Source organism: Mytilus californianus, unplaced genomic scaffold (genome assembly GCF_021869535.1).
Source record: "Mytilus californianus isolate M0D057914Y unplaced genomic scaffold, xbMytCali1.0.p SCAF_14, whole genome shotgun sequence".
Taxonomy (NCBI): Eukaryota; Metazoa; Mollusca; class Bivalvia; order Mytilida; family Mytilidae; genus Mytilus; species Mytilus californianus.
Genome location: NW_026262626.1, coordinates 28,572,020 through 28,592,249, shown reverse-complemented (window position 1 = coordinate 28,592,249; position 20,230 = coordinate 28,572,020). Strand labels below are relative to the sequence as shown.

Here is a 20,230-nt window from a genome sequence, read left to right as displayed (position 1 = left end):
GGTGCAGCCTATAAAAGGCGAATAAGGAACAAATAACTAGCGAATGAGTAACAAGGTATCAGTCGAGCGTTGAAACTGGTACATATGCGCTAACGGGCTTTAAATATTCTAACTCTGCAAAACAGAACTAACACCAAAGACATGAAAAGAACTAAAAGGGATGTACAAGTACCCGGCCACGTCCACTCTGTGTTTTTGTTAGATGTATTTCTATTTGTATCCATCTGATGAGTTAAGCCTTTTTCAACTGATTTTTATAGTTCGTTCTTATGTTGTACTGTTACACCACTGTCCCAGGTTAGGGGGCGGGGTCCCGCTAACATGTTTAACCCCGCCACATTCTGTGTGTATGTGCCTGTCCAAAGCCAGGATCCTGTAATTCAGTGGTTGTCGTTTGTTGCTGTGTTACATATTTGTTTTTCGTTCAGTTTTTGTACATAAATTAGGCCGTTAGTTTCTCGTTTGAATTGTTTTACATTTGTCATTTCGGGCTTTTTATAGCTGACTATGCGGTATGGGCTTTGCTCATTGTTGAAGGCCGTACGGTAACCTATAGTTAATTTCTGTGTCATTTGGTCTCTTGTGAAGATTTGTCTCATTGGCAATCATACCACATCTTATTTTTTTATATCAACACCAAAGACATGAAAAGAAATAAGACGAAATCATTAAAAGGGGGCAATGTATAATAAGCAACATGGTATCAGTCGAGCGCAAAAACAGATACATATGCGCTAATAGGGCAATTTCACCTCTACGAACCAAGAACAAAAACCAAGAAAAGAAAAGGAAATAAAGCATTAACAAGATGCAACGTATAAAAATCGAATAAGGAACAAATAAGTAGCGAATAAGTAACAGGGTATCAGTCGAGCGCAAAGAAGGAGACATTCGCTTTAACAGGAAATATCAACTCACCGAACCCATAGCTAACACCAAAGACAAGAAAAGAAAGCATCAAAAAAGGGTAGCGTATCAAAAGGAATAAGGAACGAATAAGTAGCGAACAAGTTATAGGGTATCATTCGAGCGCTGAAACGGGTACATACGCGCTTACAGGTTATTTTTACCTCCTCAAACCAGAGAAAGCATTAAAGGGGGGCAACATATGAAAAGATTATAAGGAAAAACAAGTAACGAATAAGGAATAATGATTCAGTAACGAATAGGTAGGAAATACGGAATTAGGAGTAAAGAATAAGTAACGAATAATAAATAAGTAATAAGTAAACAAATTGGCGAACCTAAGAGTCGCAGCAGCGAAGCACTTCATTCCATTATTCAAAATCGTTTTTCCATTATTCAAAATTGGTTATTTCTTAATGTTAACGCTTATTTTGGCATTTAGGTCCTCCGTATCCCCTCTAATGGGCATTGCGGCACATATTGATTATAACCATTTTGTTCCTCTGTCCATAAGCTTTCGAATGGTGTATAAGGTTTCTCTGTAATTAGGGGCTGAAGGGTCGTAGCATTCCATTCCATTATTCAAAATAAGCTATTTCTTATTGTTGACGCGTATTTTGAAATTTAGGTCCTCCGGAACTCCTCTAATAGGCGTTGCGGGACATATTGACTATATACCTTTTGTTCCTCTATTGATAAGCTTTCGAATGACGTTAAGGTTTCTCTGTAATTAGGGGCTGAGAGGTCGTAACAGTCCATTCCATTATTCAAAATATCCATTTCATTATTCAAAATTGGCTATTTCTTAATTTTCACGCGTATTTTGGCATTTAGGTCCTCCGTAACCCCTCTAATGGGCATTGCGGCACATATCGTTTATACTCAGTTTATTCCTCTATCAATACGCTTTAATTTGGTATATAAATTTTTCCTTGATTAGGGGCTGACGGATTGCAGCAGTCCATTCCATTATTCAAAATAAGCTATTTCTTAATGTTCACGCGTATTTCGATATTTAGGTCCTTCGTTACTCCTCTAATATGCGTTGCGGAACATATTGACTATATACCTTTTGTTCCTCTCTTAATAAGCTTTCGAATGAGGTATAAGGTATATCTATAATTAGGGGTTAAAGGGTCGCAGCAGTCCATTCCATTATTCAAAATATCCATTTCATTATTCAAAATTGGCTATTTCTTAATTTTCACGCGTATTTTGGCATTTAGGTCCTCCGTAACCCCTCTAATGGTCATTGCGGCACATATCGTTTATACTCAGTTTATTCCTCTATCAATAAGCTTTAATTTGGTGTATAAATTTTTCCTTGATTAGGGGCTGACGGGTTGCAGCAGTCCATTCCATTATTCAAAATAAGCTATTTCTTAATTTTTCACGCGTATTTCGATATTTAGGTCCTTCGTTACTCCTCTAATATGCGTTGCGGAACATATTGACTATATACCTTTTGTTCCTCTCTTCATAAGCTTTCGAATGAGGTATAAGGTATATCTATAATTAGGGGTTAAAGGGTCGCAGCAGTCCATTCCATCATTCAAAATATCCATTTCATTATTCAAAATTGGCTATTTCTTAATTTTCACGCGTATTTTGGCATTTAGGTCCTCCGTAACCCCTCTAATGGTCATTGCGGCACATATCGTTTATACTCAGTTTATTCCTCTATCAATAAGCTTTAATTTGGTGTATACATTTTTCCTTGATTAGGGGCTGACGGGTTGCAGCAGTCCATTCCATTATTCAAAATAAGCTATTTCTTAATTTTTCACGCGTATTTTGATATTTAGGTCCTTCGTTACTCCTCTAATATGCGTTGCGGAACATATTGACTATATACCTTTTGTTCCTCTATTGATAAGCTTTCGAATGACGTTAAGGTTTCTCTGTAATTAGGGGCTGAGAGGTCGTAACAGTCCATTCCATTATTCAAAATAAACTATTTCTTATTGTTGACGCGTATTTTGACATTTAGGTACTCCGTAACACCTCTAATGGTCATTGCGCCACATATCGTTTATACTCAGTTTATTCCTCTATCAATAAGCTTTAATTTGGTATATAAATTTTTCCTTAATTAGGGGCTGACGGGTTGCAGCAGTCCATTCCATTATTCAAAATATCCATTTCATTATTCAAAATTGGCTATTTCTTAATGTTCACGCGTATTTCGATATTTAGGTCCTTCGTTACTCCTCTAATAAGCGTTGCGGAACATATTGACTATATACCTTTTGTTCCTCTCTTAATAAGCTTTCGAATGAGGTATAAGGTATATCTATAATTAGGGGTTAAAGGGTCGCAGCAGTCCATTCCATTATTCAAAATATCCATTTCATTATTCAAAATTGGCTATTTCTTAATTTTCACGCGTATTTTGGCATTTAGGTCCTCCGTAAGTAACCCCTCTAATGGTCATTGCGGCACATATCGTTTATACTCAGTTTATTCCTCTATCAATAAGCTTTAATTTGGTGTATAAATTTTTCCTTGATTAGGGGCTGACGGGTTGCAGCAGTCCATTCCATTATTCAAAATAAGCTATTTCTTAATTTTTCACGCGTATTTCGATATTTAGGTCCTTCGTTACTCCTCTAATATGCGTTGCGGAACATATTGACTATATACCTTTTGTTCCTCTATTGATAAGCTTTCGAATGACGTTAAGGTTTCTCTGTAATTAGGGGCTGAGAGGTCGTAACAGTCCATTCCATTATTCAAAATAAACTATTTCTTATTGTTGACGCGTATTTTGACATTTAGGTCCTCCGTAACACCTCTAATGGTCATTGCGCCACATATCGTTTATACTCAGTTTATTCCTCTATCAATAAGCTTTAATTTGGTATATAAATTTTTCCTTAATTAGGGGCTGACGGGTTGCAGCAGTCCATTCCATTATTCAAAATATCCATTTCATTATTCAAAATTGGCTATTTCTTAATGTTCACGCGTATTTCGATATTTAGGTCCTTCGTTACTCCTCTAATAAGCGTTGCGGAACATATTGACTATATACCTTTTGTTCCTCTCTTAATAAGCTTTCGAATGAGGTATAAGGTATATCTATAATTAGGGGTTAAAGGGTCGCAGCAGTCCATTCCATTATTCAAAATATCCATTTCATTATTCAAAATTGGCTATTTCTTAATTTTCACGCGTATTTTGGCATTTAGGTCCTCCGTAAGTAACCCCTCTAATGGTCATTGCGGCACATATCGTTTATACTCAGTTTATTCCTCTATCAATAAGCTTTAATTTGGTGTATAAATTTTTCCTTGATTAGGGGCTGACGGGTTGCAGCAGTCCATTCCATTATTCAAAATAAGCTATTTCTTAATTTTTCACGCGTATTTCGATATTTAGGTCCTTCGTTACTCCTCTAATATGCGTTGCGGAACATATTGACTATATACCTTTTGTTCCTCTCTTCATAAGCTTTCGAATGAGGTATAAGGTATATCTATAATTAGGGGTTAAAGGGTCGCAGCAGTCCATTCCATTATTCAAAATATCCATTTCATTATTCAAAATTGGCTATTTCTTAAATTTCACGCGTATTTTGGCATTTAGGTCCTCCGTAACCCCTCTAATGGTCATTGCTGAACAATCGACTTGTTATATCTATAATTAGTGGATGAAGAATAGCAAAGGTCCAGTGAAAATAAAAAAAGACCACGTAGAGTATTTTAATTTATAAATATATGTTTTGGTATTCAGGTCGTCCATACATTGAACCAAGGAATTCCTGTTAAAAATAGTTAGGAAAACCCACTAGTTTATCCTCCGAAACTAGGAACCAGATAAATAAATCAAATTAGAATTTAAAGAGTGTTTTTATTTATTTTTTCTGATATCGATTTGAATATTTGTTAGATAACACCAAAAAGACTAATTTAGAAATACGGGATATAGCTAAAATGTCACAGTCAATTTTTTTATTTTTATTTCACTATTCACCGCTTAAACTTGAATAATGAAACATAAACTATTTCATTATTCATTATTCATCACTTGATATTGAATAGTGAATAGTGAATATTTCATTATTCATTATTGAATTTTGAATAATGAAAAATGAATAATGGACGTACTTCAGCGCGGTGTCATGATAGTGGTACGAATTACCCTTTTTGTGGATCAAGATTAAAATATACACAAAAATGTAATCAGAAAGAAAGTTGTACTTAAGCATAAATTACAACTTAAATATTTCGTTTGAAAAGCGTGTTATGTACCAAAAAAAATATTTTTTGTTACGTACCAATTTGATAACTATACTTATAAAAATATGAAGATGTGTAATGATTGTCAATGAGACAATTTTCCACCAGGGACCGAGTGAAATAGAAGTGAACAACTAAAGGTCGCCATACGGCCTTCAACAATGAGCAAACCCCATACAGCACAGAAAGCCACAAAAGGCTCCGAAACAACAAATACAACCATCCAAACTAGAAAACCAACGTCCGGATCTATGTACAAAACAATTACTAGTAATGAAAAACAAATATGATATACAGAAACAAACGACAACCACTGAATCACAGGCTCACGACCCGGGACAAGCACACAGAAAGCGGTGGGGTTAAAAATGTTCGCCGGCGCCTAACCCGCATTGTCTTTTTTCATTAATGTCTCTTCTCTTAGATGAATATTATGGTCTTGTTCTTATCATTGCTCATAATCACCTAAGCTTTAGTATCGGCAACATTTTTTTTTTTAAATATTTGATACTGCACAGACAGATGAAAAGGTTGTATTTATGTTATTTACAAAGCCATTCCCTGACATATCGTCTATTCAATTCAACTAATGTATCTGTAGACACAGACGACGATACAGAAACTATCAAATTATTTGCTATTGGATTTTCTGTATTTGTCATCCTTGTAATACACTTAATTTTTTGGGGAAAATTTCGGTAAAAGGCAGCACGACAAAGACGGAGAGTCAGACGAATTAACGTCGCAGGCCAAGGTGGTCACGGAGTGTGGAATAGTTACAATGGTGATGGTGGAGGGTATGATTATGGTGGAGGCTGGGATGTTGGTGGTGGTTATGGAGGTGATGGTGGTGGTGATGGTAATGGTGGTGGCGGTGGTGGTGATGGTGGTGGCGGAGGCGGTGGTGGTGATGGTGGTGGCGGAGGCGGTTGAGGAGATAAGAGAGGATGATGATTTTCGAATATGTATTTAAAGAAACGTAACAATAGATAACTATTTGTATATAGTGTTGTATTTTGAAATGACACATTAAAACATATTACAATGGAATTAAACGTTTTAAAAAAGTAAATAGACTAAAAAAAACCACAAGCAAAACTATTAATAAAAAAGCTAATCGGCAACTATTTTCTCATATTAATCTTATCGAAAAAACTTTAGTTTATCTCATTAATCTCATTTCTTTAGCTTTCGGGATTTTCTGATTCTTCGATGTCATCACTCTGCCTTGTACTTTTACAACATTCATATTTCAAAGTTGTTGAAATCTGTTGGATAGATCAGTGTTAGTGGTACTAGTGGTATTCTTTTCAGCATCCACTGATTTTCTATCGTGTCTAGCGTTATTCCTGTAATGAAAATATTGATTGACAGACAAACAAATGAGGAAGAAAACACTGTACTTTCACTTTCATTGTGTATCCTATTCACCCATTCTCAGGAAATCGGGTCAAATACTTGATTCATTGTTCCTGTAGATATTTTTAGCCTTATCTGCTTAAAAAATGTCTAAAAAATATGTAATTGAAATTCCAGGGAGATATCTAACCGAAACAAACATAATTGCTACGTAGAAGAATATCAAAATCACTCCAAGCTTACACACAAACGTATTATTTTGAGTAAAACGAATGTCCTTGGTGGTATAGATATTTTTTCTGTTGAGTGTTCTACTTAAGAAGCTTCCAAAACATGTACTAATGTTTTCTTTTCCGATCCATCACCATTCAGCCAGTACATATTTATGTCATTTTAAGTAGTTTGTCATAAAAAAAAACCCAAACACAGTTTTTTAAATTAATTTTGAACATATACATGTACGTTACAATGGAATCGTTTGGATAAAAATTGACCACTTGCACGGGATCCATTTAACTGCATTAATATGTTTTTACATATTTGATCTTCCCTTTTAACAGTAGAAAATACCCTGTTATTAGAAAAATATTTGAAATAAAACACTATGAATATTTTGTTAAACAGATTTGGTACCAAACGATACGTTACCATGTTTCGATTAACGTAAATATACCGGTAAATTTCGGAATTCAGTTATATGAGCTATCTGCTTTAATATATTTTTATTTTGTTTATGATACAACAAGTTATGAGCTGCAATTTTCGAAGACATATGAAAGACAACGTCAAATTAGGTAATTGTACTGCTTTTAACTGGATATTTTAATACATTTCCCGCTAGTATTAAAGTATTGTAATTCATGTTGCAAACATTGAGTAACGTATTTGTTTCCTATGGTAACGTATTTGTTGCATGCCTTGAACAGATACGTTACATCTTATATATTATATTGCTTTTGTTAATTTAAAAGTTTAAATCGTTACGCTTACTTCTTTTTTTAAATATTGTATATTTACAGTTTATTTATAATTAATAGTTCCGGAACCGATATAACAGAGTTTTCAATATCATAGTCGTTTTCTTAAAAGATACGTGATCTCTTCATTTCCAAATTGAAAATAAGATAAGATATATAAACAGTTGAAAAAATATATGAAATTTACAAGAGGAGTTGTTGATAATTGATATCATAACATATTTGGATTAATATCTTGATACATTTTTTTTTATTAAGAACAACTTATTGTTATTTTTTTTGTCTTCACAGTTGTATTTGATCAAGATATGGATTCAAGAACAAATTATAAACATTTAGAGTCTTACATCAAGATTTATGACTATTAATAGAATCTTAGGTACCTCTAGAATAGTAATGGACAGGAGGAAAAATTGAATCAATGGCACTTTGTATGAAAGTTCGTTTGCAAAGGTAATAAACATGACGGTAACGTTCTGTTATGTGGAAACAAAGTTACCCATAGTCTTGACCATCGATATTATTTTTACAGTAAGAGCTAGGATCAACCACTTTGGAATCTTTCAAATCTATATGAATCATTTGCGCATAATTAAAAGTTTGTTTACACAAATTGATTGTCCAAGTATAGTTTTGGCAAATGGTCCTAGTTTGCTGAGAAATAGTGTATTATATTATACATTAGTGAAAACTAGATTACATTATAGTTTGAATATTAGGACTACAATAATACTAACACAATCATTCAGTATATTGTCATATAAAAAGAAGATGTAGTATAATTGAATCCCACACTGTGCGGCAAACATAGGAATACAGCAACATTTACATCTTACTGCTGTGTCATCGTTCTAAGATGTGTCTTTTACTTGACATGAAATTATATCAGGCGTTATGTTCACTCATCGGTTTTCGAGCCGTCAAGGATTTGTTTTGTTTGTCTATTCATCCTACCTTGCACCATATTTTGTTATTGTATTCAATTTCCCGAAAAAACACAGGGGATGGATCATATGAGATAAAAATGTGCTGAAATGATATTATGTCATATAAATATTTTTCATTATTTCAAGCATGGCGTTGGTTGCAGATCTTTGATTGTTTCTGTTGAATTCATTCCCAATTTCTAGTAGCTGTTGTATAGAGAATTGTGTAATGTTGAAGATCTCTATGCTGCCCTCTAGAAGACTTTAAAGTTTATGTCGCTTGGTTTCTGTCTCATTGAAGTATACCTCAAATCTTATTTTATTCATATCTCGAGGAACAAAGATTGTCGTTAATTCTCTAAGTGATTTAACCTTGAATTTTATAGACATCTGGGTTTAATACAAAGGATCTTTAATTATTTTTCTTACCTTCGTTTGCAGAAAATGAAACCTATCAAGCAAGAAATTGCTACTGCGACAAACCCAACACTAGCGCCTATGTACACCAATATTCTATCTGAATCTACAAAACAACAAACTAAAATAAGACATTGTCTTAACAGTTTAAAGTTTAAAGTTTAAAGTAAAACTATTTGCTTTTCGTTTTTACACATTTTAATGTTTGTTCGTACACCTCTATCGAAACTGTAAATTAGTCTATATCGTGTTGATATGATGATAAGGTTTTTGGTTCTGACCCCTTTTATGTCAAGATGAGGAAATAAGGTATGTATCTGGAATAGTTGCAGCTGCACTTTGCTTGAATATTTTGGGACTCCATGGCATCCAATGACTTGAAAACGATACCCTCGGAAAACATTGATAAAAATTACACCTCTGATTAAAATGGAACACAGAAGTGGTAGGAATTTAATTTTGTTACATAAAAAAAACCGACCAGATAAATTATAAGTCTGACCAGGCTAATTAAAATTGCAAAAAAACAGAGTCAAGGAAGAATATCAGTATATTAATATACTAACGAACCCTTATGCGTATATATGTGTATGCGATTAGCGCAACGCTACCTATGCAGAAACAGAGAAATATTCAAGGCTCAAATTGCAAAATCATACATGTGAGCATGAAATAACTTACTCGCAAAAGAGAGGGTATGATAAAGCCACCTTTCTTGGCCCCTGAATTCGAAAATCAAAAATTGTAGTGAATCTACCAACCAACATCCTTTTGATGTTCATTAGACATTAGACTGTTGGACATCAGCATTTCTATTTTTTATATTGTGTCTTACATATTGGCATTAGGGCTTCAAAATCTTACAATTAGTGGAAAACAGCAAAAAAACTGACAAAATAGCCTCATTTTGAGATCTTGTCATGAATATTTAGATATGAGTAACAGCTTCACCAAAAAAGATATTTTGCTACAAAATGTATTTTATAAAGATATCAATGTTTGTAAAATATCTGTTTTGGATAAAGGTGTCTCACATATATAATTTGACAAAAAAACTATGCATGAAATGGTCATTCTAAGTCCAATACGGTAAATTTTGACATGTTTATGACATCTTGGTGACATCACAAATCACCTTTCTGAAATAAAGTGCCCATGTTATTTTATCCTCTTCATTTGTCAAAAAACAATTAACATAATTCAGAAAAGCTAGAGTAAGTTTACTTATTTTGCAATTTCATGAGCCAAATTATGGCTTTATCATTCCTCCTCCTGTTACTGAACATCTATCTCTGCAATATATTTCCCGGTTTTAAACTATAGATTTCAATTAAAAACTTATTAATATAGATACAGTACAAATGGACCGCACACATTGTTAAAAGATGACCATATCTACTTCTTTAATAATTGAATCCTGCAGTTGAACACATCTGATAAATAATAACCATTTCCTAGTATCATATGTACAAAGTTGCTAACTATCGGGAGACTGTACACACAATGTAAATGATTTATAATTGATATCATGGTAAAATAAAAAATGAAAGACTTTATCCCGATATAAAGAAGGCAGAAATGTATACATTTATGATATTGGAATCAGTAGTTTGAATGAATGAGATATATGTAATTCAAAATCTGTCAAAAACACTTTTTTTCACTACATGTTTTCCAAACACCCGCACGCGGACCTATCTGTATTTTTTCCATTTTGTTTGTGCATTATATTTTATCCATTAAAAAGATGTTAGTTATGACATTTCAGCAGCAAATGTCATTAATAAGTACGCATTCTAATATCATTGAGTTTTATTCATCATTCTATTACTGTAAAAGTAAATTATGAAGTAGAACGTAATCATTTCACAAAAGTAACTTGGGAAAGACTGGCCAATTGAAAGTGACAATTCAATCGAGAAACCATCAACGTGTTTGTTTGACATAATGGTATATTATGCGAATTCGTTATGTTTTTTTTAATCGCACTTGATAATGAGTGACTACCACAATGACAAAGATGTCCTTAAAATTGTTTAAAGAAGAAAATGATGAAACTAAATTATCCATACCATTAAGTGAGGTTGTACCACTAAGTTCATTGTCTTCGAACTCTATAAATTGTCTGTTGTCTTTTAGGAGAGAACTCCGTGGGCTTGGTTTGATTGATGCAGTTTTATTTTGATGGCCTTGTGAAATAGAGGACTGTTTTCTTTCAGTTGCCGTTTTGTCATCTCCAAGAAGCTTTTGTTTTCTTCCTGTTTGTAGGGAGCTATCTTGGCTATTATTTACATTCATTAACTTTCTCACGGTCTCGGCTGAAACAATCTCACTTGAAGAAGATGTAAGCGTGAAATTCTTAAGAAAATCAAGTTTCCCACTTGGTCGTATCTGCTTGGTTGTATTGGGACTCTTTTGGTTGCTGTTTAGACGGCCTTGTGAAATAGAGGACTGTTTTCTTTGTGTTGCCGTTTTGTCATCTCTAAGAAGTTTTTGTTTTCTTCCTGTTTGTAGGGAGCTATTTTGGCTATTATTTACATTTATTAACTTTCTCGCGGTCTCGGCTGAAACAACCTCACTTGAAGAAGATGTAAGCGTTAATTTCTTAAGAAAATCTAGTTTCCCACTTGGTCCTATCTGCTTGGTTATATTGGGATTCTTTTGGTTGCTGTTTAATACTCTTGGGTCGACACCCAAAAGTCGCAAGGGAGACACAGTTTTATTCGGTTGAAATGATTCATTAGGTGAAGTAGAAATTAAGATATGCTGTGGATTCGTCAGAGGAAATTTTCTTGGATCCCTTGGGAACGGAATAAACGACTGGTTTAAGGTTTTGTTTAATTCGTCTGGTTGATTAGAACCACCAGATGTAGATTTTATCCTTTCGTTCCGTAGGAAACCCGATTCATTTGAGATAGATGTGGGATTAGATTGCGTTATTTGATCATCTGTTCTAACTTGTTGTGTGTTGGTAAATCTGCCCTGATTATTATAGTTTGTAGTGGCAAATGGTTGGCTGTTGATAAATCCTCCCTGATTATAATAATTTGTTGTGGCAAATGGATCATTGAAAGGATGATATATGTCCGACGGAAGCCAGAACGGACGAGAATATGGGAAGAAATTTGGAAATGTGGACGGTAGGGTCTCTTTCCATACTGATGATCGATGGATGTTCCCTCTCTGGTAATTGCTTGGGGGAGTACCCTGGCCGGCTGATGTAACAGGACCACATTGCATTTTCGTTTCAACTCTCCCTGTTGACTGAGTCACTGTAAAAATATATTTGAATTCTATCCTAAGAATAATTAATTACAAAATTAAAAAAAAATCATTAGTTAGCTCATACGATGGATGAAGAGAAGATGAAAATGATATTGTTTGTATACATAGTTGAAATTAGGATTTTGTTGTAATGTTTTACCAATACAGATAAAGCTTAATGCATACATTGTATTCTACTGGATTATCAAAAATCGAAAAGGAAATAATCTGAATATAACGCATCTTTTTATATCAGTGAAACCCGAAATCTCATTTAAAGTCCATTTTTTAGCCCAAGAAAAAGAAACTTTGGAAACAATTCTTTAAATGGGCTCATGTCATAAGGAAATGCAACAATTTAATAAATCAGATAAAAAGTATACTGGCATAAAGCTGTTTACATAATTCCACCTAATATAAAATTCTTACTTTTCCAATCCAAAATATAGTAAAAAGTTCAAAATATAAGAACTATTAAGACATTTTACAAAATATACCGATTTCGTCATGAGTGATGCCTTGGTAAAATGTGGAATTTGCGTTCAAAGTCTGTAGTCCGTTTACTTTAGTCCTGTTTTGGAAATATGTAACAGATTTAATACTAAATTATATCTTTACATCAATCTTTGTAGCATTTTTCACTCTTTCATCATAACTTATTGTTTTTGCTTTATTTACTAAAAATATTAACTTGTATTAAATTTAAAAAAAAATAATGTTGAAAACTATGTTTTATTTAACAATGTTGCATAACAACACTGATTGCCTATACCAGGATGTTTTTGAGTTTACTAAAGTAGCAAGAAAGATGCAAAATTAAACTAAAGTAAGAGCCAGCGCAAATGTTTGGCTCGTCTGGAACAAATTTGTCTATGTGTTAGACGACTACTGACTGTTATTATAGGGATAAAACTTTTTCTTAACAGAGGTACGTTTGTAATGTTTTCATGTGTTGTCCATATTTGAACCAGAAGCGGGTCATATATAAATTGCATGTCCTCTTACAGATCGTTGGACGACCACACAAACATCAAGTGTCCCTCTGTTTCTTTGATAAACAGAAATCTTTGGTGCTAAACTAAACTTTGGTTGCTTTTTATCTTTACAAAATATTTTCAATACGTCTTTCTCTTAAAGAATATTAAAGAAAACCTGTGGTTTTGTTACCATAACTACTTCAAGACAAGTAGTAGTAAATATCAACTTTCATGCATCTTATAATACGACATCAGTGTGTGTTAACGTGTGTCATTGTTACATTTGGTTGATACATTCAACAATATATCTAGATGATATGTTTTCGTTAAATAATCCAGAGTTCTCTAAATATACTACTGAAATTTACCCAAAAGAACTTACTTTAACTAAATCTAACTTAAACAGCAGTAGTTGTCCTTTTCTTGATTTGGACATTTCAATCTCTAAAGGAAAACTCCATACTAAAATTTACGACAAAAGTGACGACTTTTCATTCCCTATTGTTAATTTTCCTTTTTTTGACGGCGATGTTCCTTTGGCTCCATCATACGGTGTTTACATATCCCAACTAGTTCGTTATGCCCGTGTGTGTAGTGATGTCATAGATTTTAACGAACGTAATCAATGCATCACTGGTAAATTATTAAGTCAGGGATTTCGTTACCATAAATTACGTAAAACTTTTACTAAATTCTTTCATAGATACAAAGATTTGATTAGTAAATTTGGCTGTACCTGTAGAAAACTGATTAAAAACGGTATTTCACATCCAAAATTTTACGGTTATATTGTACTTAAAGCGCGGAAATCACTATGTGATCCGTGTAAACTCATCGAATCTTTAAACAAACTTATAAGTAAAGGTTATTTTACCAATGTTGTAATTAGATCTTTGAATATAGTTTACATTGGCACTAATATCGAATTTGTCATCAGCAAATTAAAACATAACTAAATTTGTATTCCTTTCAAACAGGATTTATAAAGACACACCCACGTTCATTTTGATCTATAAAGAGGTTAACTCCTAACTAGCCTACTACCTGTCGATACATTTATTTTTGGCATTGCACAAGTCATGTCTTCTTTGACTGTCCATGATACTAAATCCCTGTGATGTGTTTTAGTTGATTTTAGTCTCTGATGCATGATTTTTTTATTATTAATTGTTTTTGGCTTTTAACTAGCTGTCAGTAACTGCGAGTACTCTCAAATCGTACTTTCTTATTTATGACCTGTTGATACTAATTGTAATGCTTTTTTGTTATTTAATGTTATTCAGGGTTATATCTGGTCTATATGCCAGCTTTGATAAGTGTTTGGTATTACTATGAATTTTCACTTCTTCGTACTATATACATCAAAATTATTTTTTTGGTAAAATATTTCCTTTCTCCTATCTGAACTGTACACGTATACCGAACAACAAAATTATTTTTATTTACCTGTGTTTAAAGTAATTGCAAATGGCTGATATTTTTGTTCAAGTATATTGTTTTTCTTAAATTGTTTAACATTTCACAGCGGTATAACATGTTACTTTAATTATTCTTCCCTTAGTTTATTTATTTTGTATTTGTATTGTTACAGTATCATAGATCAAATTTATTTGTTCAGTGTATGTTCACCGGTGTTAATATGTCTTTTGATTGAGTTAAGCCATTTCAATTGATATTTTATAGTGTGTTTTTCTATGTTGTGATGTTCAATATTGTTTCAGATAAGGGTGAAGGTTTGGTACCATTAAAACGTTTAAACCGGCTGCAATTGTTTGCACCTGTCCTAAGTCAGGAATCTGATGTTCAGTAGTTGTCGTTTGTTGGTGTGGTTCATAAGTGTTTCTCGTTTCTCGTTTTTTATATAGATAAGACCGTTGGTTTTCCCGTTTGAATGGTTTTACACTAGTAATTTTTGGGGCCCTTTATAGCTTGCTGTTCGGTGTGAACCAAGGCTCCGTGTTGGAAACCGTACTTTTACCTATAATGGTTTACTTTTATAAATTTTGACTTGGATGAGGGTTGTCTCACTGGCACTCATTGGCACTCATACCACATCTTCTTATATCTACATAAGATATCTGCAAGTAAATGAATTCTTTTTTTTTAATAACGAATTTACTTTCATACTTGATTCTAGATTATTATCCAACCTATTCGTTGACAAGTTTTTTTAATGCATCGATTCAGATTGTTAATGTACAAAAGCAAGTTTATACTACTGTAACATGTTTTCTTTGTCGTGACTAAATGAAATAATGAAACGCATGAAATTAAACAAAAACCACTAACCTCTAAATTTAGTCAGAAAACCATCATCTGTTTGAAAGTTTTTGTTGTAATATGTAATTCGAACAGACCCTTGGAACAAATGGTTGGTGATGGAACGACGTCCACACAATTCAATCATCTTATCAACAGATTCTTGTCTTGGAGATCTTTTGCTCTCTATTAATATGTAACTTTCGGAACAATTATATCCACTGACGCGAATATCCGAATGTATGTAGTCCGCCATGATGTCATGGTTATTTCTGGAACTTATTATACATTCGCATATTTTCCATGGATTGAATTCTGATGAATACCCTCGGAAAACGTTTGGAGATACGACAAAAAGCGACGGTTCAGAGACAGTCGTCGTTATTTCTCGACAAACATCAAATACTGAATTATCTGAAAAATAAGAATAAAAAATTAAGGTATATGCCAAGCCGTTTTACTATTTATTCTAACTTCAAGATATCTAACAAATTTTATAAGATATCTCATATAGTTTATAAGATATCTTATATAATTTATAAGATATCTCATTTAATATTCTTTATAAGATATCTCATTTAATATTCTTTATAAGATATCTTATATGAGATATCTTATAAAGTATATGAGATATCGTATACACTATATAAGATATCTTATAGAATATATGAAATATCTTATAAAGTATATAAGATATCTTATATAAAAAATATTTATAAGATATCTTATAAACTTTACAAGATATCTTATCTACTTTATAAGATATCTTTTAAAATTTAGAAGATGTCTTATGAAGTATATAAGATATCTTATCTACTTTATAAGATATCTTTAAAAATTTAGAAGATGTCTAATGAAGTATATAAGATATCTTTAAAAATTTAGAAGATGTCTTATTAAGTATATAAGATATCTGATAAACTAAATGAGATATCTTGTATAATATATAAGATAACTCATATAATATATAAGATATCTTATAAAAACTACATTATATAAGATATCTCATATAGTTTATAAGATATCTTATAAGTTGATGACATATCTTATATAGTTTATGAGATATTTTATATAGTTTGAGGTATCTTATATAGGTTATAATATATCTTATATAGTTTTAAAGATATCTCATGTAATTTATGAGATATCTCATAATTTTCTTCATAATATATCTTATAAACAATATAAGATATCTTATACACTATTAAAGATATCTAATAAACTATATGAGGTATTTTTAAGATATCTTATAAACTTTAGAAGATATCTTATAAAGTATTTAAGATATCTTATATAGTATATAAGATATTTTATAAAGTATATAAGATATCTTATAAAGTTTATAAGATATCTTATAAAAACTAGATTATATAAGATATCTTATATATATCTTGAAGTTAGAATAAATAGTAAAACGGCTTGCCATAAAGATATACTCGGCTTTGTATTGGTAGATAACATAATCCATTTCGATTTCTAGATACATCTAAATCATGTCCAAAACATCACGACTTAAAACTCCATAGTTAACATTGAAGAACAATGAAAGGAAAACCGATTACGACGGCGCAAATTAATACGTTTATTTATGAATCATTGTCAATAGGGTTTCCAGTATTTAGTTTTAACATATGATGGTAAAGTAAAGTACATATAATGATCTTCCCTCAATGATTGAACTTTCAATGTCCTCGCACGATTTAAACCATTGTGGTGACGTCAGCCTATTCATTTACCGTGGATTCTTTTTCTAGAATCAACGCTTCCTAAATCTGCCGCTGAAATGGACTCACCAAATTATATTCAATTGTTTCCTTTGTGTGTCTAATTTCATTAAGTTTGAATTGGCCAATTTACTGATTTCTGTTCACTAATGGAATTAATTTAAAAACTTACCTTTAATTTTTGTAATTTGTATATGCCTTCACTGGGAATCGAACCCTTCCTTGAAATCTAGCTGTTATGAATGACTGACATCAACACATCGACGAAACCTCTCGGCTACCAATGGGTTACAACTTAGATGTCTATATTATATATATAAATGAACATCGGACACACAGGGGTTGTACCTTTATATATACACAATGGGCAGTCGTATAGTATAAGTTGGTAGCCGCGAGGTTAGCATGCTTAAAATCAACGAGTTAAAAGATAGGGATTTGTCGGTTTAGGTTCGAATCCCTGTATTATCTCTGTTGTCCCAATTCTGTTTTTTTTTCTAATTTTGCATGTTATAGTGGATATTTTTGTAATAATAGCGTGTTTTACCGTTTATTTTTTTTTATTATTATTGGCTATATCACATGTTTGAAACAAAAATGATTACATTCTATTTGTCAATTTTTGTTGTATAAATATAGTATGATTTCATCTGTCTTACTACATAATTTTACAAATATTTGTTCGCAAATTCCTATGCTAGAAAATCGTGATGTGCCTAGAGTGCTAGAAATTTCGGTAACATACTTATTATATATACTTTATATATGCTCTTTGGTCGGGTTGTTGTCTCTTTGACACATTCCCCATTTCCATTCTCAATTTTATTAGAAATAAGTTCGAATATGTCTTATTTTGTAAAAACAGATAATATTCAGATGCCTGATAATATAAAGATCTTTAAAGGTAGAAGTGTTATATTTGTATTTTGTTAACCAATTAATTGTGATCTGAGAATTATCAATGCATCGTTGGACACGATAACATGGTTATTTAAACTCACTTACAATACCTTCTAATTAAGAAAAGGCTTTAATTTTGAAAAGAAATTAACACAATAGTTTAAGTTATAGATACAATGGATAAGCGTAGATTCATAAAAAATATATTTGTAAAAGAAACAACAAAAACTCAAACCAGTGCTAGGGAACGTCTTCAATTTGCAGTGAGGTGAGAGTTTTTTTTGCTCCATGTTGAAGGCCTCTCTGTTACTTTGAGATGAAGAACAGCAATAAAAGCTGATTTTTATTATGTTTTTTTGCTTTGCAGATACTGATTTTGTGTCATGGATGGATACCCCATATCCTTTCTTTTTCATTATAACAATAGAGGCTAGGTTGACCATAAAACGATTTTGTCTACTCTGTTTAGGCCAAAAACGTTTGATATGTAAAATCCTAAATACTTCTCAACTGATGCATATTGAATATTGAATATGAATGGAAATTGAACTCGTCACGTTTCCTTCATGCCACCTACATGTATCAGTTGAATCGAAAACGCTTGTGCACGGACTAAAATGACAGTCACATTACATCTTATTTTTAGTTTTAAACTAATATGAAAAAAGAAACATACAATCTTGTCTTCGTAAAACGACGAAATGACAAACAGTCCAAAAAAATCACACAGAAGATTAAAAATCGAGCAATACGAGGCCAACCAAAGAGCGTTAACAAAAAATAAATTGATTGTCTTACCAGCAACACATTCATATTCCACATGCACAAAATCACTCATATAGTTGCACTTTTCGAGTCTTTTAGGAAGTACATCTAATGAACAAGTAGTTCTCCCATCGCAGTTAGAAGCTATTGCAGGATCGCTGAAAAGTTCCATATCACAAGACTCATCCGGATTAGCACAGGATCTAGAATTTCCGTAGCCATGGACAATCCTTGCAACCAAAATTTTTGAATTTGGTTTAGACAAACAGGACAACGATCCTGACATTGAATTATCTCCAAATGCCATTGCTGCCCCGATAACCTCCTCGGAAGATCCGAAAGAACCGAAGGGTAATGGACCGCCCCCAAACAACATCAAACAAGCATATCTTGTTTGTGCCTCTGAAATTAGATAAATAGAAAACAGAAATATCTAGCATCATATCAAACAATTGGGTATCAAATTTTGATCCCTTCTCCTTTGTGTGAATCTTGTAACGAGTCGTACTTGATTAACTATATGTCATCTGTCACTATTATTTAACTACAATTTCTATTTTATTGACTGTTATTACAGGTTTCCGTGGTTTCCTTTAATAAGTAAAACGGGTTGAACGATTTCCAATAAGCTTTAAATAAATTTCATTTAATTTTATATTCATGTTTATCGAGAAAAAAACATGTTGTAATATAGAAAACGAATCTTTATCTAATATCATTCTAAGCTAGTCATTATAAATACATCTAAATATAGAATATCAGAGTTCAGTCTGGAGTCAACTGATCATTTAATAAAGAAAAAAAAAAAAAACAATTGGAAAAACGGGGACACGGTGGCTAGTAACAAACACAAGATTTTTAAACATACTTAGAGTTGTGATGTGAGAGTTTTATGCTCCGTGTTGAAGGCCTCTCTGTGAATTTGAGATGAAGAACAGCAATGAAAGCGCTTTGTCTTTGCCTTTAATGTTTTTTGGTGTGCATGTACTGATTTTGTGTCATGAATGGAAACCACATATTCTTTCTTTTCTATAAAATAAACTGCGTATGAATTATATGCTTTTATTAAATTGAAGACTTGTTTTCCGCATACAAATCGCTTAGCTGGATTGTGCTTTTTTATTACATTTGTATCACCTCAGAGAAATAAATTGTCAAAGATGTATTGAATTTACTTTGAACACAACAACAACTTACAAACAGACTTCTAAATATCTTGGTGTTTTGTGTAGTTCTGTCGCATTAACGTATACCCCATCTTTATTCTATAACAAAGTTAGTCAAGTCGGATAGGTATGTGCTGATCGTACTGGACAAACATTACATCCATCTTTAAGACAATGACATGTAAGGGAGCTACCATTTGATTTTTATGGGGGGGGGCTAGGATGAAAAATTGTGTCCTGCATTTTTTTTAGTTGTAATCTCGGTCCTGCCTTTTTATTTTTCACTTTATTCGGTCCTGCCTTTTTTTTCATTAGTCTATCCTGACTTTATATATAATTTGTCATTCTG

At 32.4% G+C, this 20,230-nt stretch overlaps 2 protein-coding genes across 2 annotated transcripts; one reads left to right on the top strand and one right to left on the bottom strand.

Annotated features, from left to right (window-relative positions):
• Nucleotides 1-5,308: 5,308 nt before the first annotated feature.
• LOC127724948 (uncharacterized) lies at nucleotides 5,309-6,080 on the top strand. Its single transcript, XM_052231950.1, has 2 exons — nucleotides 5,309-5,417; nucleotides 5,857-6,080. Exons 1-2 carry the CDS (start codon nucleotides 5,309-5,311, stop codon nucleotides 6,078-6,080), a joined length of 333 nt encoding a protein of 110 aa, XP_052087910.1.
• Nucleotides 6,081-6,141: 61 nt separating this feature from the next.
• Nucleotides 6,142-18,887, bottom strand: LOC127724947 (uncharacterized). The gene is made up of 5 exons (XM_052231949.1): nucleotides 18,749-18,887; nucleotides 15,357-15,740; nucleotides 10,899-12,098; nucleotides 8,839-8,932; nucleotides 6,142-6,496 (listed from the first exon to the last, which is right to left on the bottom strand). The coding sequence occupies exons 1-5, from the start codon at nucleotides 18,885-18,887 to the stop codon at nucleotides 6,400-6,402; spliced, it is 1,914 nt and encodes a 637-aa protein (XP_052087909.1). The 3' UTR covers nucleotides 6,142-6,399.
• Nucleotides 18,888-20,230: the final 1,343 nt, after the last annotated feature.